At 44.8% G+C, this 27,108-nt stretch overlaps 1 protein-coding gene across 3 annotated transcripts in view; it reads right to left on the reverse strand.

Annotated features, from left to right (window-relative positions):
• LOC126162507 (esterase FE4-like) overlaps positions 1–22,462 on the reverse strand; it is a 126,832-nt gene extending 104,370 nt beyond the window's left edge. Inside the window, exons 1-2 of one of the 3 annotated variants that reach the window (XM_049919057.1) lie at positions 22,256–22,462; positions 21,648–21,729 (exon numbers count right to left, since the gene is read on the reverse strand). In XM_049919057.1, the coding sequence (XP_049775014.1) occupies positions 21,648–21,729; positions 22,256–22,278 (105 nt within the window). In that variant the 5' untranslated portion in view covers positions 22,279–22,462. Of the gene's footprint in view, positions 1–21,647; positions 21,730–21,826; positions 22,006–22,172; positions 22,192–22,255 lie in introns of those variants that run through there. The other 2 variants (XM_049919059.1, XM_049919058.1) reach the window with 2 other exon arrangements.
• Positions 22,463–27,108: the final 4,646 nt, after the last annotated feature.

The following is a 27,108-nucleotide window of genomic DNA, read 5'->3' on the forward strand; positions in this document are numbered from 1 at the left end:
GATGCAGACTGTCATAGTGGATCTCCCGTTTTGGAATTTGTGCTGTGTTTGTATCTACGAAATGAAGATCCCATTTGGTCTAGAATTCCTTTTTCAAGTAACTTGCCAAGTGTTGAACTCAATGAAACAGCTCTGTAATTCTTTGTTAGTGGTTGCTCCCTTTTTATACAATGGCTGTATCTCAGTGATTCTGAAAGGTCAAGAAAAGTCCCCTGCCTAACTGAACTTCTAATTAAATATGCTATTGGTTTTATTAACTAAGTTGTGCATTTTTCAAGCACTCTAGAAATGATCTAAAAGCAAGAGATCCACATGGTATGTTGTATATGTCAAGGCCCACCAGACAACAAAGATGACATTGCAGCAGTCATCCTCACTTTGAAGTGGGATTCGCTTTCAGAGAAGCTCAATATCTTGGTTTGCTGCTGTGACATTGAGCCACATTTCCCACCCACTGTCTAGCACTTTAAATGCCAATGCTTCAGACATATGTCTTCCTGATGTCATACAACCCCATTTGAGGAGGCTGCGACTATCCATTTCATGAAAACACACCATGTGAGTTGCTACCAGTCAGAGCTGAAGGCAGAAACAGGAGATTTGTGTGGGTAACTAGAGGCTTGGAGAGAAGCAGCTAGTTTTCTGGTTACGAATGCAGTAGGGAGGGGCGGCTGGTGTATAAGCTATGCTTGTGATGCATTGGTGCCAGGAGCCAGTGATGAGTGGCACACAATGAGTGTGATGTGGAGATGTGGACTGGGAGGGGCGATAGGACAGAGGAGGGGGAAACTATTGAATGGAGGATATGGAGACACTGATGCCAGGAGAATCATGGGAACAAAGAATGTGCTGCAAGGATAACTCCCATCTGTGTAGTTCAGAAAAGCTGGTGGTGGAGCCTCCAGCCACCCACCTCAAAACCCTCTTCCTGCCTCAAACTTCACTCTCTCCCTCTAACCACTACTTCACACAACCCCCAACCCACCCAGTACAGCTGCCTAACTGCTGCCTGTCTAGGTACACACGTGTACACTGGCTGATGGATTCCAAAACTATCAAGTATTTCTCTTTTGCGTGTGTCTGTTGACAACTCAATGTTTCCGCTATTTGGTGAGTGGTCTACTAAGTCAGCTGATGCAGAACACTGCATCTCCAATGGACTTAGAATGACAGCATCAAATTGTAAGGAGACCAACACATTCTGAGATTATGTTTTAAAAGACTTTGTCAAGACCTGACTACATGATGAGCTAATAAAGAAAGACAGCAGTTTGTAGGCTTGGGACCTACCCTTCACCATTCTCAAAGCACAATGATAGTACTTGGGAAGATCTATTCATATCATACCAACTGGAGAGCTTTAATCACACCACGTAGACATGCCTCCTCTGTGACAGTGGCATCCCAAGCCCCCCAATAGCTTCACATAAAATGAAGGCCACAACTCATGTCTCATATGCACACTTGCCCCTCCACCTTTTGCCCATGGGGCCACCAACAGTTACTGTGCACCCAAGCTTGAAATCATGAGGGAGGGGGTTACACAAGACAGTGCTCAGTGAGGACAAATCAATTATCTTGACCACCTGGAAATGACAACAAGTCCACTTTACATATTAATACATTATGAAAGCTATAAATAAGCTGAGTAATGCCAGAACAAAGGACTACTAATTACACTCTGAAATATAAAAGCCAAGAAACTAAAATGTCCCCAGTCTACCTTGCAACTATAATTCCTGAGGATAACATTTTCATGGCACACCTTACAACAACAGTTACACTTCCAGTACATAAAATGACTGATAGAGACATACCAGTTAACCACAGGCCCAGATCAATCGGCTCAGCTATGTCAAAAGTAATAGAGAATTTTTGTATAAACATATACTCATTTAAAAAAAAGCAAGTTGCTAAACAAATACCAATACTAATTTAGAAAACAATTACTAATCACAAAAGAAATGTGTGTGTGTGTGTGTGTGTGTGTGTGTGTGTGTTGTGTGTGAGCTGAAGGACATCAAAAGGAAGCAGGAGTTGAGAAGTGACTGAGACAGGGTTGTAGCCTTGTTGTCGATATGTTTTGGATAAATGGCAGCATCGGTTGTAAATACTGAAATCCTTTATTTCACAGATCAATTTTGGTCACTGTGTGACCATCTTCAGTGCTAAAAACGTGAAAGAACCATCAGACATGAGGATCTTCACACAAATGTAGCCCTACTTATAATCACCAACAAAAATACAGAAACAGAAAAATATATAGACAAATATACATATTCTCATACATATCAAATTATTTGAAAATTTTACGCCCATATAATAATAGCACAGAATTTTCTGTGAGGTATAACATGTGCTGTAATGATTGCCTCTGACAGATACCTTCACTTTTACTGTATACAAGAATTTTAAATTTACAGAAGAGCCTATCTTGTAATCTTAGTAGTTGCCAATCCAACATGCAGTGAGCTTGTAGCTTACACAGCCAACTGGGCGAGTTCAGTATTGCAGAAACAAGCATCATAGTGCCCTCTATATTCCAAAGCATACAACACCCAGACATCAAATACAAAAAATATCATCAATAGAAAAAACAAAGCTTACACAAAAAAACCTCTAAAATCATGTGACAATTTTTACCATCAGAAATCATAACAAAACTTTAACAACCATTCATAAAAAGTGATAAAAAGATATTATAATTTTGTAAATACCTGTAAGAATTTATGCTGATAACATTACTCATTACATATGTCAAAGTTTCGAGTATGATAAGGGAGGGTATAATGTCCCACCGTAAAGCATTAATATTTGTACATTTAATCTATGTTTTTGGAAATGTAAAAAGGCTGTTTCTAATGTTAACTTTTCTGTATGTTTTTAAGAAATTACTGTGTGCTTTTACATTAGGTACAGTCCAATAAAAAAATTATCTTGTACTTCATGTCAGAGGATGTAACTTAATTGTATTTCTTTTATTATGCCTGTACTGTGTTTTTAAAGTTTTTTTTTATGACTTCTGGTGGTAAAAATTGTCATGTGATTTTAAAGGTTACTTTTTATGTAAGCTTTATTTTTTTTCTATTGATGGTATTTGTTGTAGGTGTCTGAATGTTGCACACTTTGGAATATAGAGGGCACTACAATGCTTGTTTTTGCAATACTGAGCTTAGCTAGTTGGCTACAAGCTCACTGTACAATGGATCAGCAACTGCTAAGGTTACAAGATAAGCTCTTCTGTAAATTTAAAATTACTGTTTGCAGTAAAAGTGAAGATATCTGTTGGAAGTAATCATCACAGTATATGTTACACCTCATAGAAAAATGTTGTGTTATGATATGGGCCTACAACGTTCCAATAATTTGAGTGTCTGTATTTTTGTATATATTTTCTTTCTGTTTTGAACTTTTTTTATGGTGGTTACAAATGGGGTCACTTTGTGTTAAGATCCTCATGTCTGGTGGTAATTATGTATTTTTAGTACTGAAGATGGCCACACAGTGCTTCCATTTATCTAAAATATGAAGAGAAATTTCTCAACACTGAACATAAATTTAAATGTCAGGAAGTATTTTCTGGAGGTATTTGTCTGGAGTGTGCCCTTGTATGGAAGTGAAACATGGATGATAAGCATGTCAGACAGGAGGAGAATAGTAGCTTTTGCAATGCAGTGTTACATAAGCTCGTTGATGACTAGAGGGATAGATCAAATAACTAATGAGGAGACACTGAATCAAATTCGAGGGCGAAAGAAATTTAAGGCATAACTTAACTAAAAGAAGGGATCCGCTGACAGCACACATCCAGACACATCAAGGAATAGACAATTTCCTGATGGAGGGACGAGAGTGAGTATAAGTGTGTGTGTGTGTGTGTGTGTGTGTGTGTGTGTGTGTGTGTGTGTGTGTGTGGGCGCGCGCGCCCGCAATTGACCTAGGCAAGAATACAGAGTATGCAGCAAGTAGGTTCTAAAGCAGTTTGCAGGAGTTATTTATTTTGTTTTGGTCCTGTGACAGCTTGTACAGAAATAGGATAGGTCAACAGAAAAAACAGGGGAATAAACATTTTGTATATGTATAACAACATTAATACAGAATGAGATTTTCAATCTACAGTGGAGTGTGCACTAATATGAAACTTCCTGGCAAATTAAAACTGTGTGCCTGACTGAGACATGAACCCAGGGCCTTCGCTGCAAGGATTGATCATGAGTCATGCTTGTGGAGCTCAGTCAGCAGAGCACTTGCCCATGCAAGGGAAAGGTCCCGAGTTTGAGTCCTGATGAGGCACACAGTTTTAATCTGTAAGGAAGCTTCAACATTAATATAGTTTACCACCAGTGACTGCTGTTTTTTTTTTTGTTTGTTTGTTTTTTTTTTTTTTTTTTTTTTTTTTTTTTTTTTTTTTTTTTTTTTTTTTTTTTTTAGGGCGCAAAACTTCTATGGTCATTAGCGCCCAGCCCGTGACTTAAGACAGTAAAAAACCGAAATTGAAAACCAGCAGCAATGGGAACAAAGTCAGAAAATAGGAGAAACTAAAAATAGAAGAATGCTTAAAAATCTGCTACAGAAAGGGGGTGGTTGTCCCCAAAAAAAGCTTCAAATGACTGACGTCATTTCACTGTCACTAATAAACTGGAGAACGCGGTCGGCTGAGCGCGTGTCATCTGCTAAAATCGACGATAAATCAGGCGATAGCTGTAGACGGGAGCGTAACGGATTAAAATAGGGGCATTCAATTAAAAGGTGTCTTACCGTCCACAGCTGAGAGCAGTGGGGACAGAGTGGGGGAGGATCACCGCTTAAAAGATGTCGATGGCTAAAACGACAGTGCCCTATCCGGAGTCTAGCTAAAATTACCTCCTCCCGACGACGCGTTCGGGAGGAAGAGGTCCAAGCGCAAGGAAGGGCTTTCACTTCCCGCAATTTATTACGGGGAAGTGCCGACCAATGCGCATGCCATAAATGAGCAACTTGGCGACATAAACCGCTCCGTATATCGGTGAAGGGAAGCGACTGAATAGCTGGCCGAGGAAGAGAGACTTCAGCCTTGGCCGCTATATCGGCCGCCTCATTCCCACAGATACCAGCGTGTCCCGGGAGCCAGAGGAACGCCACCGAGACGCCCCCCAGGTGGAGCAAGCGCAGACAGTCCTGAATCCGGTGGACCAGAGGGTGCACAGGGTAAAGAGCTTGGAGACTGAGGAGAGAGCTGAGAGAATCTGAGCAGATAACGTACTGTATCCGCTCATGGCGGCGGATGTAGTGGACAGCCTGGAGAACAGCGTAAAGCTCCGCAGTATAAACCGAACATTGGTCGGGAAGCCGAAAGCGATTTGGGGTGTCGCCAACAATATAGGCACTCCCTACACCTAACGATCTTTTCGAGCCGTCGGTGTAAATAAATGTGGCGTCCGTCATTTGTGCACATAGAGCAGCAAATGCCCGACGATAAATAAGTGTAGGGGTACCATCCTTGGGAAACTGACAAAGGTCACGGAGCAGGCAGATCCGGGGACGGAGCCAAGGCGGTGCTGTACCCCAAGTTGTCAAGAAGGTTTTAGGAAAGCGGAAGGAAAGAGAATGGAGCAGTTGACGGAAGCGGACTCCCGGGGGTAGTAGGGAGGAGGAGCGGCCTGCATACCCTACATCAAAGGAGGCGTCGAAAAAAAGGTCGTGGGCTGGATTAGCAGGCATGGAAGACAGATGGCTAGCATAACGACTCAGGAGGACTGCTCGCCGATTGGACAGCGGAGGTTCAGCAGTCTCAGCATAAAGGCTTTCCACAGGGCTAGTGTAAAAAGCTCCAGACACTAAACGTAATCCACGGTGGTGGATAGAATCGAGACGCCGAAGAATAGACGGCCGAGCAGAGGAGTAGACTATGCTTCCATAATCCAATTTCGAGCACACTAAGGCACGATAGAGGCGGAGAAGGACCACTCTGTCCGCTCCCCAGGAGGTACCATTCAGGACACGGAGGGTGTTAAGCGATCGCAGACAGCGAGCCGAAAGATAGGAAACGTGGGAGGACCAGCATAGTTTTCTGTCAAACATAAGACCCAAGAATTTAGCGACGTCTGAAAACGGATGGTTGACAGGACCTAGATGTAAGGAGGGCGGAAGAAACTCCTTACGTCGCCAAAAATTGACACAAACGGTCTTACTGGGTGAGAAACGGAAGCCAGTTTCGATGCTCCATGAGTGGAGGCGATCGAGACATCCTTGAAGACGTCGTTCAAGAAGGCTGGTCCGTTGAGCGCTGTAGTAGATCGCAAAATCGTCCACAAAGAGGGAGCCCGAGACATCATGAGGGAGACAATCCATAATTGGATTTATGGCGATGGCAAACAGTACAACACTCAGCACGGAACCCTGGGGTACCCCGTTTTCTTGGGAGAAAGTACGGGAGAGAGTAGTGTTCACTCGCACCCTAAATGTGCGCTCTGCCATAAATTCGCGAAGAAAAAGGGGCAGCCGGCCTCGAAAGCCCCAAGAGAACAGTGTGCGGAGGATGCCTGTCCTCCAACAGGTATCGTATGCTCTCTCCAGATCAAAAAATATTGCTACCGTTTGGCGTTTCCGGAGAAAATTGTTCATGATGTAAGTGGAGAGAGCAATAAGATGGTCAACTGCAGAACGATGCTTTCGGAATCCGCATTGGGCAGGTGTTAAAAGACTGCGGGATTCCAGCCACCAAGCTAAACGGTAATTCACCATACGCTCCAAAACCTTACAGACACTACTCGTGAGAGAAATGGGACGATAGCTAGAGGGGAGATGTTTGTCCTTTCCAGGTTTCGGAACGGGAACGACAATAGCTTCCCGCCACCGTCTGGGAAAGGTACTGTCGGTCCAAATTCGATTATAAAGGCGAAGGAGGTAACACAGACTATGGGTTGATAAATGCAGCAACATATGGACATGGATTCCATCCGGTCCTGGGGCGGAGGAGCGAGAAGAAGAGAGGGCATGTTGGAGTTCCCGCATGGAGAAAACAGTATTGTAGCTTTCGTGATTGGGAGAGGAGAAAGCAAGATGTCGCACTTCTGCTGCACGTTTCTTCGGGAGAAACGCTGGCGGGTAATTTGAAGAGCTCGAAATCTCAGCAAAGTGCTGACCCAACGAGTTAGAAATTGCGACGGGGTCCACTAAGGTATCATGCGCGACAGTGAGCCCAGAGACCGGGGAGAAACTAGGCGCGCCTGAGAACCGTCGAAGCCGACTCCAAACTTCCGAGGAGGGAGTGAAGGTGTTAAATGAGCTAATAAAGAATTTCCAGCTTGCCTTCTTGCTATCGCGGATGACGCGACGGCATCGCGCACGGAGCTGCTTATAGCGGATACAGTTGGCCAAAGTAGGATGGTGACGGAAATTGCGTAGAGCACGTCGCCGCTCACGTAGTGCGTCACGGCATGCCTCGTTCCACCAAGGAACTGGGGGGCGCCGGGGCAATTCGGAGGTGCGTGGTATTGAACGTTCCGCAGCTGTAAGAATAACGTCGGTAATATGTGTGACCTCATCGTCGACGCTGGGAAAGCGACGGTCATCGAATGTCGCGAGAGACGAAAAAAGTGTCCAATCGGCTTGGGCAAATTTCCAGCGTCGCGAGCGCATATATGGCAGTGGAGACTGCAGTCTAAGGACACATGGAAAGTGGTCACTCGAGTGTGTATCATCAAGGGCGAACCATTAGAAGCGCCGAGCTAGCGGAACAGTACCGACCGCAAGGTCCAAATGAGATAAATTTGTCGTGGAGGCAGACAAAAATGTGGGGACCCCAGTGTTGAGGCAAACTAGATCCGCTTGGTGGAAGACGTCTAGCAATAGAGAGCCACGTGGACAAGGATGAGGAGATCCCCAAAGCGGGTGGTGGGCATTGAAGTCCCCAACCAGCAAATAGGGGGGTGGAAGCTGACCAAGAAGATGAAGGAGATTAGCTCGTGCCATTGGTGTGGATGATGGAATGTATACAGTACAAAGAGAGAACGTGTATCCAGAAAGGGAAAGACGGACGGCGACAGCTTGGAAGGAACTGTTTAAGGGGATTGGGTGATAATGGAGAGTATCATGGAGAAGAATCATGAGTCCTCCATGGGCTGGAGTGCCTTCAACAGAGGGGAGGTCATATCGGACGGACTGAAAGTGAGGGAGAACAAAGCGGTCATGGGGACGCAGCTTTGTTTCCTGAAGACAGAAGATGACCGCCGAGTAGGAGCGTAAGAGGACCGACAATTCATCCCGATTGGCTCGAATGCCGCGGATATTCCAGTGGATAATGGACATGGGGTGAACAGAAAATGGAGGACTGTGACCAAAGTTGCTGTCAAGTCAGACTGCTCGGAGCTAGCAATCGACAGCATGGAATGGCATTCAGCCGAAGGCAGAAGATCCTGATCCATAGGTTGGTCAGGAGCAGTCCCTGCCACCAGCGATCGGCCGGTTGACCGGCCACCAGCAGTGCGCCTCGGCGACACAGAAGATGGCCGAGGGCGATTTCCGCCAGGTGGTGCTGTAGAGGGGGCACGCCTTGGCGGAGAAGGAGAGGAACTGGGTTTCTTTGTAGCCTTCTTGGAAGAATGTTGTTTAGATGAAGGAGGAACCGATGGTTGTGAAGTTGCGGTACGTAAAAACTCTTCACGAGTATGCTCTTTTTTCGAAGACTTGGCGTCCGACTTTTGGGCTCGAGATGTAGCAGAACCCGACGAAGGGTGAGCCATAGAGTGGGCAGGCGAAAGTGGTGAGGTTGAACGAGCGATCTTTGCGCTGGCCGATCTGACGACCGTGGTACTAAAGGTGAGGTCGCAAGTCTGCGTGGCCGCCTCCTTTGTTGGCCGAGGAGAAGCAAGGACAGTGCTGTATTTTCCTGTCTGAGGCACGGTGGGCTTGCGACTGGCGAATAATTTTCGAGCAGCAAAGGTCGACACCTTTTCCTTCACCCTTATTTCCTGGATGAGCTTCTCGTCCTTAAAAAAGGGGCAATCTCGAGAGGAAGCAGCGTGGTCACCCATACAGTTGATGCAGCGAGGGGATGGAGGTGGACAAGCACCCTCATGGGCATCCTTGCCACACGTAACACATTTGGCTGGATTGGAACAGGACTGGCTGGTGTGATTGAACCGCTGACATCGATAGCAACGCGTAGGGTTTGGGACGTAAGGGCGAACGGAAATTATCTCATAGCCTGCTTTGATTTTCGATGGGAGTTGAACTGTGTCAAATGTCAAGAAGACAGTGCGGGTTGGAATGATGTTCGTGTCAACCCGTTTCATTACTCTATGAACTGCCGTTACGCCCTGGTCAGACAGATAGTGCTGAATTTCTTCGTCAGACAATCCATCGAGGGAGCGTGTATAAACGACTCCACGCGAGGAATTTAAGGTACGGTGCGGTTCCACCCGGACAGGGAAGGTGTGGAGCAGAGAAGTACGCAGCAATTTTTGTGCCTGGAGGGCACTGTGTGTTTCTAACAACAGGGTGCCATTCCGTAATCTGGAACAAGACTTTACAGGACCTGCTATTGCGTCGACACCTTTCTGAATAATGAAAGGGTTGACCGTGGAGAAGTCGTGACCTTCATCAGACCGAGAAACAACAAGGAACTGTGGCAACGATGGAAGAATCGTCTGTGGCTGAGACTCAGTATACTTACGTTTGTGAGCAGACTTAGTGGAAGGTGAGGAAACCATTGCGGAAGAATCCCCCATGATTACCAGCGTCTCCGATGGCGCGCTCCTCCCTTGTGGGGGCCCTCTCTGAGGGCACTCCCGCCTTAGGTGATTGTTCACACCTCAGGTCACACCTCCCGACAAACGGACGGAGGGACCAATCGGCATGTTCGGAAGGTATCAGCTCGGGTAATCACCCCTCCCTGGGCCTGGCCGTTACCAGGGGGTACGTACGTGTCCTACCTGTCTACCCGGGGCGGGGAATTACGCGTTACCCCGTCACCGGCTACGCACGAAGGGCGTGGGTCGGCCTTCAGACACGCACAGGGAGGAAGAAAGAGAAAGGGAAAGGAAGGAAGAGAGGTCTCAAACGCCGCAGCGGAGAAAAGGGAAAGAGAAGAGTTAAGGAAAAGAGAAGGACAAAGGAAGGAAGAAGACAGAGAAGGACAAAGGAAGGAAGAAGACATAAAAGCAAGGAAGGCAAAGAATGCAGTACATTTACGAGCGTCCGTCTCCGGACGTAGGCACAAACCATACTCCCAGATGGGGAGAAAGGGAAGGAAAGAGCCAGAGGTGAGGGGAGGAGGGGCGAAGATAGGGATGGGGAAGGATGCGGAATGGGAAGGTATGCAGCCCGGAAAGGAAGGAAGGCCACATTAGCTCGGGGTCCCGTGCTCGCTACGCACGTATCCACAAAAGAGTTGTGGACCCCCTGGGGGGAGTGACTGCTGTGGACAATGTTCACCATAAGTATAAATAACTATGTTAATTCGCTTTATTATACATATAATTAATACAGTTCATCACACACACACACACACACACACACACACACACACACACACACACACACCTGCTATAATATGTCGTAATAAAATTCCACTTCATTTGGTGAGGAATTCATTTACAACATGGGAACTGTAGCTCATCTAAAATGGCTTCACTTTTTTTAAATTGACTTTCTACTGTGAAGGACATTTTTCTGATAGACTGACATTCTGACATGGGAGATGAGAATATTATTGCAGTTCTTAATTTTAAAATTTTGCTGATGTACATTGAAGGTTGGTAGGTATTCTCTTATGAGGACTACTGCTTCTTGTACAATGATGGGAAAAAAATTATCAACACCAAGGAGGAGTTATGCAACATAAACAAAAGTTACATGTGAAAGATTACGTCTGCTAAAATTTCACGATGCAGTTGCATAGGCGTAATGCTAGTACAGCCACTATGAGAATGCAAATCAGGTTTGCTTTAAATACATTCTGTAAATGTTGTGAGTGTTAGTTACCTTTAAGGTTAGACATGGTGAGTTGATGTTAGTCAAGAATCCCTTGAACATGACTAAAACTCATTATCAACACCGCACTGAGCCTGAACAAGGTCATGTAATAGAGCTACGAGAATCTGGATATTCCTTCTTTGATACTGAAGAAAGACTTGGCAGGAATGTAGCCAATGTACATGATTGCTGTCAGCAGTGGTCACTAGAATGTTTGTACGCAAGAAGACTAGGCACTACCGAGAGGGAAAACCACAGAGTTCAACATATCGCTCTGACACGTCATACTGCATCTACAGCAGCAATTTGAGCAGCAGTTGGCACCGCAATGACACAACAAACTTTTACTAATCAGTTACTTCAAGGACAACTCCGAACCAGACACCCTGTGGCATGCAGTCCACTGACCCCAAACTATTGCCATTTGTGAATTCGGTGGTGTCAAGTGAGTACTCATTGGAGGGCAGGGTATGAGGCTGTTGATTTTTCTGATGAAAGCTGGTTCTACCTCAGTGCCAGCAATGGATGATTGTTGGTTAAGAGGAGGCCCATTAAGGTTGGTTGGTTGGTTTGGGGGATGAAAGGGACCAGACTGCTACGGTCATTGGTCCCTTTTTCCAAATACAAAGAACACCCACAGAGAATAAAAACGAGGAACAGAATAGATCACAGACGATACAGAACAAGAGAAACGGAGACAAGGACAAGACAAAACGAACTAAAACCACACAGAGTGTGACAGTGGTTGGCCGACCATAGAAATAAAAAAGGAAAAGCCAACCACTTAGAAACACATTAAAAGATCAGTTTAAAATCATAGGCCAAAGGCCAGAATCAACACAAAAAATAAAATAAAACAGAAACACTCAGATGAAAGAATAAAAACTCCCTGCCCTAATAAAACGTAAAACTAAGGCAGCCATAACAGGGTCATCAGATAAAACGGCAGGGAGCGTATCAGGCAGCGCAAATGTCTGCCTGACCACAGCTAAAAGGGGGCAGGCCAACAGAATGTGGGCCACCGTCAAAGCCGCCCCGCAGCGACATACAGGAGGGTCCTCCCGGTGCAGTAAATAACTGTGTGTTAGTCGGGAGTGGCCAATGCGGAGCCGACAAAGGACGACTGAGTCCCTGCGGTTGGCTCGCATGGAGGACCGCCACACAGTTGTCGTCTCCTTAATGGCACGGAGTTTATTGTGTGTAATCCGATCGCGCCATTCAGCGTCCCAAAGCGCAAAAACTTTTCGGCGGAGGACTGCCCGCAAATCAGCCTCTGGGAGGCCAACATCCAGAGATGGTTTACTCGTGGCCTCTTTCGCCAGGCAGTCAACATGTTCATTGCCCGGGATACCGACATGACCGGGGGTCCACACAAAGACCACAGAGCGGCCGCAACGCGCAAGAGTATGCAGGGACTCATGGATAGCCATCACCAGACGAGAACGAGGAAAACACTGGTCGAGAGCTCGTAAACCGCTCAGGGAATCGCTACAGATAACGAAGGACTCACCTGAGCAGGAGCGGATATACTCTAGGACTCGAAAGATGGCGACTAGCTCAGCAGTGTAAACGCTGCAGCCAGCCGCCAAGGACCGTTGTTCAGAATGGTCCCCTAGAGTTAGCGCATACCCGGCACGACCAGCAACCATCGAACCGTCGGTGTAAACAATTCCAGAGCCCTGATACGTGGCCAGGATGGAATAAAAGCAGCGGCGGAAGGCCTCTGGAGGGACCGAGTCCTTCGAGCCCTGTGCCAAGTCGAGCCGAAGGCACGGGCGAGGAACACACCACGGGGGTGTACGCAGAGGCGCCCGGAAAGGAGGTGGAACAGGGAAAAACCCAAGCCCGCAGAGAAGCTCCTTGACGCGTACGGCGATCGGACAACCCGACCGGGGCCGACGGTCTGGCAGATGGACGACTGACTGCGGGAACAGGACACGATAATTTGGATGCCCGGGCAAGCTTAGAACATGGGCAGCATAAGCAGCCAGCAAACGTTGGCGCCGGAACCGCAGTGGAGGTACACCTGCCTCCACTAGTACGCTGTCCACAGGGCTGGTGCGGAAAGCACCAGTGGCAAGGCGTATCCCGCTGTGGAGAATTGGGTCCAGCACCTGTAACGCAGATGGGGATGCTGAGCCATAAGCCAGGCTCCCATAATCCAGACGGGACTGGATTAACGCCTGGTAGAGCCGCAACAGGGTAGAGCGGTCGGCGCCCCAGCGGGTGTGGCTCAAGCATCTCAGAGCGTTTAGATGCCGCCAACACGTCTGTTTAAGCTGCCGGATATGAGGCAGCCAAGTCAACTGGGCATCGAAAACCACCCCCAAAAACCTGTGGGTCTCCACCACAGCAAGGAGTTCGTCGGCAAGATAAAGCCGCGGCTCAGGATGGACTGTTCGGCGCCGGCAGAAATGCATAACGCGGGTCTTGGCTGCCGAAAACTGAAACCCATGCGCTACAGCCCAAGACTGCGCCTTACGGATAGCGTCCTGTAGCTGACGTTCAACAGCTGCAATGCCAGTAGAGCTGTAATAAAGGCAGAAGTCGTCAGCATACAGGGAAGCAGAGACAGGAATTTCCCACGGCCGCAGCGAGCCCGTTAATGGCTATTAAAAACAGGCAGACACTTAAAACAGAACCCTGTGGCACACCGTTCTCCTGGACGTGGGTGGAACTATAGGAGGCTGCGACTTGCACGCGGAAGGTACGATACGACAGGAAATTGCGGATAAAGATCGGCAGAGGGCCCCGAAGACCCCATCCATGAAGCGTAGAAAGGATGTGATGACGCCATGTCGTATCGTACGCCTTCCGCATGTCGAAAAAGACAGCGACCAGGTGCTGACGGCGGGCAAAGGCAGTACGGATGGCCGACTCCAGGCTCACCAGATTGTCGGCGGCGGAGCGGCCTTTCCGGAACCCACCCTGAGACGGAGCCAGAAGGCCCCGAGACTCCAGTACCCAATTTAAGCGCCGGCTCACCATCCGTTCGAGAAGCTTACAAAGAACGTTGGTGAGGCTAATGGGGCGGTAGCTGTCCACCTCCAGAGGGGTCTTTCCAGGTTTCAAAACGGGGATGACAACGCCTTCCCGCCATTGTGACGGAAACACCCCCTCGACCCAAAGACGGTTGTAAAGATCGAGAAGGCGCCGCTGGCAGTCCACTGAAAGGTGTTTCAGCATCTGACAGTGGATGCCATCTGGCCCAGGAGCGGTATCAGGGCAAGTAGCTAGGGCACTGCGAAATTCCCACTCACTGAATGGAGCATTGTAAGATTCTGGGTGGTTGGTGCGAAACGAAAGGCTCCGACATTCCATCCGCTCTTTAATGGAGCGGAAGGCCTGGGGGTAATTCGCAGAAGCGGAACTCATAGCGAAATGCTCTGCTAAGCGATTGGCAATGACGTCGGAGTCAGTACAAACTGCTCCATTCAGTGAGAGCGCAGGGACGCTGGCAGGGGTCCGATAGCCGTAGACGCGTCGAATCTTGGCCCAGACCTGCGAAGGAGTGACATGGAGGCCAATGGTGGACACATACCGCTCCCAGCACTCCTTCTTGCCTTGGCGGATAAGGAGGCGGGCCCGCGCACCCAGCCGTTTGAAGGCGATAAGGTGGTCTAAGGAGGGATGTCGCTTGTGACGCTGGAGCGCCCGCCGGCGATCTTTAATCGCTTCATCGATCTCAGGCGACCACCAAGGCACAGCCTTCCGCCGAGGGGACCCAGAAGAATGGGGAATGGCAGATTCGGCGGCAGTAACGATGCCGGTGGTGACCGACTGAACCACCGCATCAATGTCGTCATTAGAGAGAGACTCAAGAGCGGCAGTGGAGAACAAGTCCCAGTCAGCCTTATTCATAGCCCATCTGCTAGGGCGCCCAGAAGAGTGACGCTGTGGTAGTGACAGAAAGATCGGAAAGTGGTCACTACCACACAGGTCGTCATGCACACTCCATTGGACAGACGGTAAGAGGCTAGGGCTACATATTGAAAGGTCAATGGCGGAGTATGTGCCATGCGCCACACTGAAGTGTGTGAAGGCACCATCATTTAAAATCGAGAGATCGAGCTGCGACAATAAATGCTCAACGATGGCGCCTCGACCTGTTGCCACTGACCCACCCCACAGAGGGTTATGGGCGTTGAAGTCGCCCAATAGCAAGAAAGGTGGCGGCAGTTGAGCTATCAGCGCAGCCAGGACATGCTGCGAGACATCACCATCCGGTGGAAGGTAAAGACTGCAGACGGTAACAGCCTGTGGCGTCCACACCCGAACAGCGACAGCCTCTAAAGGTGTGTGGAGAGGGACAGACTCGCTGTGCAGAGTGTGAAGGACATAGAGGCAGACGCCACCCGACAGCCTTTCATATGCTGCCCGGTTCTTATAATAACCCCAATAGCCACGGAGGGCGGGGGTTCGCATTGCTGGAAACCAAGTTTCCTGAAGAGCAATGCAGAAGAAAGGGTGAAGGCTGATAAGTTGTTGGAGCTCAGCTAGATGGTGGAAAAAACCGCCGCAGTTCCACTGGAGGATGATATTGTCCATGGCTGAGAAAGGCGTGAAAGGACTGGGAAGGCAATTTACGCCGCTTGTTCACTCACTGCCACCGATTCAGTACCCGTACGAGAGGCATCCATGGCGTCTGAGGGACCAGCGAGATCAAGGTCCTCAGCGGACGCTAGAATCTCGACTGCATCCTCAGACGCAGAGCGCGAAAGGTGCAGTGGGGTTGGCGCCACCGCAAGTTCTTTGGCCTTAGAGGTCTTTCTCTTGGACTTCTCTCGCTGAACCTTGGGTTGCACCGGCTGGGAAGGCTTCGCCGATTCAGTCTCCGGGACAGAGGAGGATCGTGAAGCCCTACGCCCGGCCGCTGGTGAGGACTTATGCCACTGGCGGCCGTCATCCTTCCCGCTGGTGGAACCCTGGGAAGGGAGGGTCCCAAGGGAACTCTTACGGGCGAGAGTAGCCGAAGAAGTTAGACGCTTCTCCGGCTGAGAAGCGGGGACGGACGTCCCCGACGGGTGGGAGGAGGTTGCTCCTGAGGTAGGTGGTGCAGGAGCAACCGGTTGGGTAGAGCCCCCCCACAGGCAAGGGGGCAGGAGGAGTCTTACTGCTTATCGAGCTGGCTGGAAGTCTCGAAACTGATGGGGCTAGCACAGTTGTCGTAGCAGCTGCATAAGAAGATGTCATTCTCACAGCATGGAGTCTGTCATATTTCCTTTTGGCCTCAGTATAGGTCAGCCGGTCCAGGGTCTTATATTCCATAATTTTGCGCTCTTTCTGAAAGACTTTGCAGTCAGGCGAGCAAGGTGAATGGTGCTCCCCGCAGTTGACACAGATGGGAGGCGGGGCACATGGAGTATCAGGATGAGACGGGCGTCCGCAATCTCAACATGTGAGGCTGGAAGTGCAGCGGGAAGACATATGGCCGAACTTCCAGCACTTGAAGCACCGCATCGGGGGAAGAATATAGGGCCTGACGTCACATCAGTAGACCATCACCTTGACCTTTTCCGGTAACGTATCACCCTCGAAGGCCAAGATGAAGGCACCGGTAGCTATCTGATTTTCCTTCGGACCCCGATGAACGCGGCGGACGAAATGTACACCCCTGCGCTCTAAGTTGGCGCGCAGCTCGTCATCAGACTGCAAAAGAAGGTCCTTATGGTAAATTACTCCCTGAACCATATTTAAACTCTTATGCGATGTGATCGTAACAGCAACATCCCCCAACTTGTCACAAGCAAGCAACCGTCATGACTGGGCAGAGGATGCCGTTTGGATCAGGACCGATCCAGAGCGCATTTTTGACAAGCCCTCCACCTCCCCAAACTTGTCCTCTAAATGCTCGACGAAGAACTGAGGCTTTGTGGAGAGAAAAGACTCCCCATCAGCTCTCGTACAAACTAAGAATCGGGGCGAATAACTATTACCTCCATCCTGAGACTTACGCTCCTCCCACGGCGTGGCCAGAGAGGGGAACGTTGTCGGATTGTACTTTTCAGCATTAAATTGAGCCCGAGAACGCTTAGAGACTGCTGGCGGCTGGCCGCCAGCGAGAGATGATGTATCACGCTTCATTGCGGGTCATCTGCCCTGATGCCACCTACTCCGACCAAGGGCCCTCCCCACGGGCGCCACCCAGCCGCAGCAATAGCCACCTGGCAGGATGGCCATTGCCGGGAGTCCTGATGCCCCAGGGAGATGGGCATCTACTCCTTGGCATACGTGGGGAGTTAACGGCGCAGGCATCAGTAGAGCGATCCCTGTGTTGTCAGGGGGCTACAACCAAGAGGGTACATGGCGGCCCCACCACAACGGACTGGCTACCGTGCTGGATCTTAGGTGCAAAACTGTCCAAGGTCGTCGTCGCAGTTAAAAGAAACACTGCAGAGTGCAGCGTGGGAATCACACCCAGGGACGTATCCTCGCCCAAGAGATGGAAAACGAGCGGGACACCATTGCAACGACGAAAAAGCCGGCTAAAGATCTCAATGCACGACGGATACAGTGCACCACGTAAGGCGCCCTTCCCCAATTGGCTCGCTCTTCGGAATAATTTAGAAAGATGGAGGTCAAACCCGAGAGGGGACCATCACATAAGGCCGAAACATGTGAGACTCCTTTTAGTCGCCTCTTACGACAGGCAGGAATACCGCGGGCCTATTCTAACCCCCGAACCCTCAGGGGGAGCCCATTAAGGACCTGCAACCAATCTGTCTGCATGCTAAACACACTGGACCTACAGCTGGAGTTATGGTTTGGGGTGCTATTTCATATGGCAGCAGGAGCACTCTCACGGTTATCCCACACACCCTGACTGTAAAATTGCATGTCCTTCTGGTAATTCAACCTGTTGTGATCCCACTCATGAAGAGCATTCCAGGGGCGTTTCCCAACAGGATAACATTCACCCACATACCGCTGTTGTAACTGAACATGCTCTACTGAGTGTTGACATATTGTCTTGACCTGCTTGACTGCAAGATCTGTCTTCAGTCGAGCACACATGAAACATCACTGGACAACAAATCCAGTATCTTCCACAAACAGCATAAAGAGTCCCTGTATCGATCAACCAAGCACAACAGGCGTGGAGCTTCATCCCACAAACTGACATCCAACACCTGTACAACATAAGGCATGCACATTTGCAAACTTGCATGCAATGTTCTAGCTGTTACACTAGTTATTAATGTAACAGCATTTCACATCAGAAATGGCTTATCTTTCGCTTACATTAACCTGTGATCTTGCAATTAGTCACTTAAAAATTTTAACTAGATAAATATACTCCCAAAATTCATTATTCTACATTAATTATTTTTTGGTATTGTGAATTTTTTTCCTCCACAGTATACAGGGTGTTACAAAAAGGTACGGCCAAACTTTCAGGAAACATTCCTCACACACAAATAAAGAAAAGATGTTATGTGGACATGTGTCCGGAAATGCTTAATTTCCATGTTAGAACTCATTTTAGTTTCGTCAGTATGCACTGTACTTCCTCGATTCACCGCCAGTTGGCCCAACTGAACGAAGGTAATGTTGACTTCGGTGCTTGTGTTGACATGCGACTCATTGCTCTACAGTACTAGCATCAAGCACATCAGTACGTAGTATCAACAGGTTAGTGTTTATCACGAACGTGGTTTTGCAGTCAGTGCAATGTTTACAAATGCGGAGTTGGCAGATGCCCATTTGATGTATGGACTAGCACGGGGCAATAGCCGTGGCGCGGTACGTTTGTATCAAGACAGATTTCCAGAACGAAAGTGTCCCGACAGGAAGACGTACGAAGCAATTGATCGGTATCTTACGGAGCACGGAACATTCCAGCCTATGACTCGCGACTGGGGAAGACCTAGAACGACGAGGACACCTGCAATGGACGTGGCAATTCTTCGTGCAGTTGACGATAACCCTAATGTCAGCGTCAGAGAAGTTGCTGCTGTACAAGGAAACGTTGACCATGTCACTGTATGGAGAGTGCTACGGGAGAACCAGTTGTTTCTGCACCATGTACAGCTTGTGCAGGCACTATCAGGAGCTGATTGGCCTCCACGGGTACACTTCTGCGAATGGTTCATCCAACAATGTGTCAATCCTCATTTCAGTGCAAATGTTCTCTTTACGGATGAAGCTTCATTCCAACGTGATCAAATTGTAAATTTTCACAATCAACATGTGTGTGCTGACGAGAATCCGCACGCAATTGTGCAATCACGTCATCAACACAGATTTTCTGTGAACTTTTGGGCAGGCATTGTTGGTGATGTCTTGATTGGGCCCCATGTTCTTCCACCTACGCTCAATGGAGCACGTTGTCATGATTTCATACAGGATACTCTACCTGTGCTGCTAGAACATGTGCCTTTACAAGTACAACACAACATGTGGTTCATGCACGATGGAGCTCCTGCACATTTCAGTCGAAGTATTCGTACGTTCTCAACAACAGATTCGGTGCCCGATGAATTGGTAGAGGCGGACCAATTCCATGGCCTCCACACTCTCTTGACCTCAACCCTCTTCACTTTCATTTATAGGGACATTTGAAAGCTCTTGTCTACGCAACCCGGGTACCAAATGTAGAGACTCTTCGTGCTCGTATTGTGGACGGCTGTGATACAATATGCCATTCTCCAGGGCTGCATCAGGGATTCCATACTATGGAGGGTGGATGTATGTATCCTCGCTAACAGAGGACATTTTGAACATTTCCTGTAACAAAGTGTTTGAAGTCATGCTGGTACGTTCTGTTGCTGTGTGTTTCCATTCCATGATTAATGTGATTTGAAGAGAAGTAATAAAATGAGCTCTAACATGGAAAGTAAGCATTTCCAGACACATGTCCACATAACATATATTCTTTCTTTGTGTGTGAGGAATGTTTCCTGAAAGTTTGGCCGTACCTTTTTGTAACACCCTGTATACACGATGGAAAGTGTACGGAAAAGAAGAGGAATGAATCTTGTCTCTTTATATTGGATATATTTCCACTTGTACTTTTATGGGTTTTGATTACAGTTAGACTACAGGATATATTCTCACAGAACATGATTTCAAGTCTGATTACCAACTGGAAGTGTGCACAGTATGTCTGTACTACCATTTCTCTTTTACAGCTTGCATTCAGTATCCATGGAATGTAACAGATTAACGAGAGTTTTGCTGTAAGAAGTTGAAGAGGTGTGCTTGATTTTAGATTGCTCTGCAGATATAATCTTACGAATTTCACATCAACTGATTTTAAACTTTAGTTATTTGTTTTCAATGTGTGGTCATTTTGTTGTTTGGAATATATTAAAAATAATGGATACTATTTTTTCAATGATTATAATAAGTTTATTTTATTTTATTTATTTTTTGAAACCAGTGTGTTAGCTCCAACAATGATGTGTCTACTGAAACTGAAGGTTTTTGCAGTTTAATCCTGTAACCAAATTGCTGGTGTCACCTGCAAATAAAGTTTTCTATTTGGCATTAACAACATTACTCAAATAGTCTATAAACAACAGAAACAGGACTGGAGCTGATATCTACCTTTGTGGCACACTAGGCTATATTCGATTAAATTTTTTTGAGGAGGAATGTTGTTTCTCTTAAAATGTTTCAGGTAGTTATATGTTGTTTAAGAACAACTTTTTGTTACCATTTAGTAAGAAGTGATCTAATGAAATACCTCTAATTCCCCTTACTGTCAACTTATTTAGTAGAATAAAGTCAAACACTTGGAAAGGTCAAAAGAATATTCCAGTAGCCATTACCTTTTCATTTATAGCTTTTAAAACAGCATGCATGTATTTATGGACTGCTGTGTTGTGGTTTCTGATTGCCTAACTCATGCTGATGTTGGTGACAGCAATGAGTTTTTGTTAATTATAAACTATAGTACCAGTAGCCAATTGTAAAGCAGCTTGAAAAAGATCTTTACTAAGCTGAGCTATAGGCTCACAATTGTTGAGATTGCCCATGGATCCTATTTAGTGAAAGGGATGGGGGGAGAGTGATGACCTTCACAACCTCTAGATAACTTGAAAATTTACTTGTAAGATAAAATTAAAAAAAGGAGTAATTAGTAATATGCTTCAGAAATGCTACAATGTAATGTCCTGTCTGATTTCTAATACTGTCTGCAACATTATCAAAACCACATGAATATTTCTTTAACAAGCTCGTTGCCAATAAGATCTCGTCTTGTATGATCTGTTTGAGAAATGCAGACCCTCTAAAGGTTTTGCAGTTTTCAGTGTATGCATAATATGACTTTGAAAGTTATATTGGATAATATCATTCGCTAGTTTTATTAAGTATTCATTAAAATTATAGGAGTTTTAGGTTAATACTTTTTGCCAACACCTTTGTACATTTTTCTGGCCTAAAGATTTTCCAGATGGGTCATGTCTTCTTTTTGCAATTTTTAATAACTGTGTGGTAGATCGTACTGTACCGTACTCTTCTATATAATTTCGCATTTCCAATGACAAGAGGATTATGTATATTTTATCATATTATGTTCAGAGATGAATAAGCTTACCCAGGATAGACTAGCGTGGAGAACGGCATCGAACTAGTAAATGTAAATCTTTTGGTGACAATGCGCAGCAAACATGATGGGAAGATAATATAGATTATATTGAAAGACGATTCTGTACTAGCATTGTTCAGAAATGTTAAGCGCTTACCTTCTTGTTTGCTGTAAGAGCCAAAAAGCAGCGACGCGAAAAAAGTGAAAGGCTGGTTTCACTTATTGCTACATACGTTCTCCTGTAACATGTATTATTATGTTAATAAATACGATATTTGGTACACTAGTAATCTAATACTAAATGACATGTGTTATCGTTTCGGTCACGGCAATTACCGAACTGGGATACACTGTCAACGCAGTCAGGTGGCACTGAGTCTGACAGCTCACTGCTTTAGACTCCTTTTCAAGGTAACTTATACCGAAACATTGCAAACGCCACTCCAAAAGTTCAACACGATATTAGCACTTATGTTGACATTTATTTACGTCTCCCAGGTCTTTTACCGCCAAATTTTAAACGGACTGTCAAAAGCCCAAAGCATGACGTCACACGAAGTTTGATTATTTATTTGTGTACATGACGCAAATTCGTAACCAAAATCTTCCTGTCCATGACTATCTTATTCTATACGTTTCAATATTAAAATAAATAAGCTATATTTAAGTAATTTCTTAGTACCTATGCCCAGACTAGCTGCTGCTTGCCTAGAGTGCTGGCAGCACTGAGCGTTACGAAAATGTGTTTCTATGACTTAAACTTACAAGATCTGTTTAAGAAGTATCATTTCGTATGCATGTGGTGTCCTGAACGTTTTGCTGATAAAATCAATACATTTTACACCTCTTGGCGCTTTACTGCAAACATCTTTTACAGGAAAATGCGCATGCAAAATGCGACATACGTATCAGTTCCCTATGTAGAAATGAAGGTGTTGTCTGTAGGTCACAAACTTCGCAACCAGATTCGTTATATTTAAGGTTCTTTCCAAGGTTGGGTGCTTGCGTAATTCTGCTGCAAGGACTGTGCGATTTGAAACTGTTATCTTTTATTTGACAGCCTTGGCCATTCTCAACCGATCTCAATGAAAATTACGACTTTTTAAAGTAGTTGCTAGGGAACTAATCGTAATCATTTATTGTTTCATTTCGAACATTACACACTTACTTTGTGTATTGGGTAGGATAAAGTTTTGTTAACTGAGCCCTCTTTTAGTTTTTGTATTTATATATTTCGTGAAAGGCAAAGGAACACCTCATTTTACCGAGTATTAAGTAAGCAATGTTCGAAAAACTATGAAAGGCATAATCTAATTTTTAACAAAAGCAGAGAACAAAATATAACATAGTTTCAATTGGTTCACATAACCCCTTGTAGCAGGTCAGCGGATTGGGGCCAAAGAATGGGGATTAACTGACTCGTTAATTTAGAAACTTAATAGCCTATGTGTCAAAGAAGCCTTTGCTGCCCTCGATACAATACATTATACAGACATACAAACAACAGCATCAAAACTATGTACAAGAAGCTAATAAATAGCTAATACAATCCGAAGTAACTCAGAACACAGTGTAAAAGACAATGTACTTGCTTGTCAAACTAATCTTCATTTAATTGATTTTGGTCATTATAACATAGCATCAGTCCTTGGTGCAAAGCTTCATTCATCTGTTGGTATAAACTTCATTGCTCCATTTAAGTACCCATAAAATAACACATGAGCACCATCTTTTAGGACTATAAAAACATTAGCAATGTAATGTTTTAGAATTTTCTTCATTGTAGAATACAGCATACAGTCATCATGTGAAGAAATATGTACTGCTGAAGATGAATAACAAATCCTTCGTTGGGCTAAGGAAAGTAGATGGAAAATCTTTTCTTTGATTCAGTTAACAAATGTCAATCACTCAGATTATCTGGCAGATAGTCTTCATTTGCCTCTGTTCATTAGTTCAGTACTTCAACACCAATGTATGTAAAGAGCACATTTGATTTTAATTCTGTAAATGTAAGTAAATATTCATTAGAAGGAACAATTGAATTATGTGCAGCATGTATAAAGATACCAAATGATGAAATTTATGTTATATGTTTATATAGACCGCCAGGTGAAAACTTCGAAGTTTTCTTAACAAGGTTTTGTAACATGATAGAGAATGTTTTTATATCACACCTGAACAAATTAGTAATTATAGGAGATTTCAACATAAATGTATTGGCAGATAAGTTACACACTAGACTATTCAAGAGTTTGGTTGTTTGGGGGAAGAGACCAAACAGCGAGGTCATCGGTCTCATTGGATTAGGGAAGGACGGGGAAGGAAGTCGGCCGTGCCCTTTCAGAGGAACCATCCTGGCATTTGCCTAGAGCGATTCAGGGAAATCACGGAAAACCTAAATCAGGATGGCTGGACGCGGGATTGAACCGTCATCCTCCCGAATGCGAGTCCAGTGTGCTAGCCACTGCGCCACCTCACTCGGTATATTCAAGAGTACTCTGCTTGAATATAATGTAAGATACCTGATAAACACTGCAACCAGGGAGACTTAAACAGGCCAGTCTGCAATAGATAACATAATCACTGGTATTCATCTTTACGATCTTACATCTTCTGTTATTATAAGTGCTTTGTCAGACCACCATGCAGTAGAACTAAGTGTGCACATAAAAAAGGTTCCTACATGCAGTTGAAATAGATATATTAGGATGAATACAGACCAAAATATAACTCAGTTGAATAATATGCTAAGGAATGTGGGTTGGAACAGTGTTCTAACGACACTTCATAGTTATGGCAAATTCTCAAGTGAACTATTCTACATTCTTAACCAAGCCTGCCCATTAATAAAAAAGAGAATTCAGTCACATGCTGTAACCCGAAACAATATCAAGTTCAGTCACTGAGGCTAGAGAAAAACTAAGATGGTATGAGTACGCTATGTTAAATGACTTGAGCAATAAAAAATTAAAAGAAGAGTGCAAAAAATATCAGAAATACTATGTAGACCTCCTAATTTCAGAAAAACAGAAACATTTTGAAAGTGTCATTCAGAACTCAAATAATATCTCCAAAACATCATGGTCACTAGTAAATAGAGAAATAGGTAAATCTGGGAACCATACAACTGAAAATCACTTGCTGATAAACGGCACAATAGAAACTGATCAGAATAAGATAGCAGATCTATTTAACAATTACTTTGCTTCTGTTGGCTCCAGCATAAACAATCAGCTTAAAAATCATAAATACAAATTCGGAGGAACACCAGTGTCAGAAAGTATATTTTTGATGCCAACAAGTAAAGAAGAAATAATTAAAATAGTGAGTAGCTTAAAGAATACCCATGCAGCAGGATATGATGGTCTTAGTCTGGACACTTAAGAAATGTATACATAAAATTGCATCACCTTTATCAACAGTTATCAATTCTCATATGGAAGACGGTCTATTTCCAGATGAGTTGAAAATTGCCCGAGTTGTGCCTATTTTCAAAAAAGGAAACGGGAATTTATTAGAAAACTTTCGACCCATTTCTGTTCTTCCAATAATATCCAAAATCTTTGAGAAAGTAATATACATAAGAATCTGGAACTTCCTGGTATGCAAAAAAAGTGATTTCTAAGAGGCAGTATGGGTTTGTCAAGGCGTCATCCACCATTACAGCAGCATCCAACTTAACTGAAGGTGTCACTCAGGCAATAGATAATAAAGAACATGTATGTGGCATCTTTCTAGACTTACAAAAAGCGTTTGACTGTGTTGATATGACCATATTGCTGGACAAACTGTGGAACTATGGCATTCAAGGCACAGCCCATAATCTGATGAGGTCCTACTTGACAAATAGGAAGCAGTTTGTGTCTAGTAGCACTACAGAGGGAACAAACAAATCAGACACCACTGGCATAAATTTTGGTATTCCACAAGGGTCAATATTAGAACCACTTCTTTTTATTATCTATGTAAACCATATTCAGTCCATAACAAACCATGAAACAGTTATCTTATATGCAGATGATACCACGTTAATATGCAGCAATCCAAGCTATTCACAGCTCGAAGTGGAATCCAATACTGCAGCAGGCTTAATTCTGCAGTATTTTAATGAAAACAAACTAAAATTAAACACAAATAAATCTGTCTATATTGAATTTGATCTTGGGAGGCAAAAAACTCATGAAAATCAAATCTTAATGGGTGACGAATACATTAAAAAACAATACTCAACCAAATTTCTTGGCCTGACACTAGATGCAGAGTTAAACTGGTCTGATCATGTGAATGATATTTGCAAAAAGCTATGTACTACCATATATGTCCTAAGAAAACTGACACCTTTTTGTAACATCACCACTCTGAGGCAAATATGTTTTGCACTATTTGAATCCCATCTAAGTTATGGGATAGAGGTATGGGGATCCAGCAGTAAAGGTAATATGAAAAGTGTACTTACCTTACAAAAGAAGGCACTTAGAATTATGGGAAAGAAATGTGCCAGGGAGTCCTGCAGAAATTTGTTTAAAGAATTTAAAATACTAACTGTTCATAACCTGTATGTGCTGAAGATAATTATTATGGCAGTAAACAGTAACAAAACACTTAATAAAGAAATACACGATCACAACACTAGAGGTAGAGAGAGACCCCACATAATCTCTCATAGAACAACACTTTATGAGAAAAGCCCTCACCATGCAGGCATAAAACTACTGAATTGCTTCCATCCTAATATCTCCAAATTGCCCATTACAAAACTAAAAATGAAATTAAAATTATGGCTCCTAAACAATCCTGTATATTCAATAGATGAGTTTCTAGATTTAGTACTCTCGAATGATGGAAGACCATCTATCTAAAAATATATGTAATCTCAGATCTTAGACTGTGTCACAAACTGTAAATATTTGAATGTCAGATATGAATACTGTGTTACAAACTGTAGATTCCTTAATCTAAGTATGGCAATAACAATTTTTTTATGTATAGTCCATATATGTAACTCTGTTCTCTCAACTAAATTTAGAAAAAGTGTGTAAATAAAAGTGCCAGCCAATAATATGTAACCCTAGTAAGTAAGGCTCTGACTTATCCAGAAGACTGGAACAAAAAAACCTTTTTTTGTAATCAGTTGATGTTGTATCAAAATAAAATAAATAAATAAATAAACTAATACCCCTTCATAAGTTGGTTGGTGTAGGTGATGGGAGAATGGTATTTCAATGATTCCAGCAACATCATAGATTGTGATTGATCTTTTTTTACTTGCCACAAGTTCACAACATACTGTATTAGTTAATTTTTTGGGGGGGGGGAAAAAACAAAAACAAAAAATGCCAAATCAACAAGACGGTGAGGTGGCAGAGTAAGCAAATTAACACAATTTTTTTAATATATGATATGGCAGCTATGTTTGTGTGGCTGTAATGTGTGACCAGTATCATGAGCCTTTTATGTATGACAAATGTTGCAGCACTGGTAAAACTGTTTGTCCACCCCTAAAGTGGTAGAGCATTGTATAACATGCTATCCTTAAAGCACAATCTAAGAAACCCAAGTAGTGTTGTAGTGTTGTAGTGTTGGCACAGCTATTCCTGAAGCACTAATTATTGCAA

This window comes from Schistocerca cancellata, chromosome 2 (assembly GCF_023864275.1).
Source record: "Schistocerca cancellata isolate TAMUIC-IGC-003103 chromosome 2, iqSchCanc2.1, whole genome shotgun sequence".
Lineage (NCBI taxonomy): Eukaryota > Metazoa > Arthropoda > Insecta > Orthoptera > Acrididae > Schistocerca > Schistocerca cancellata.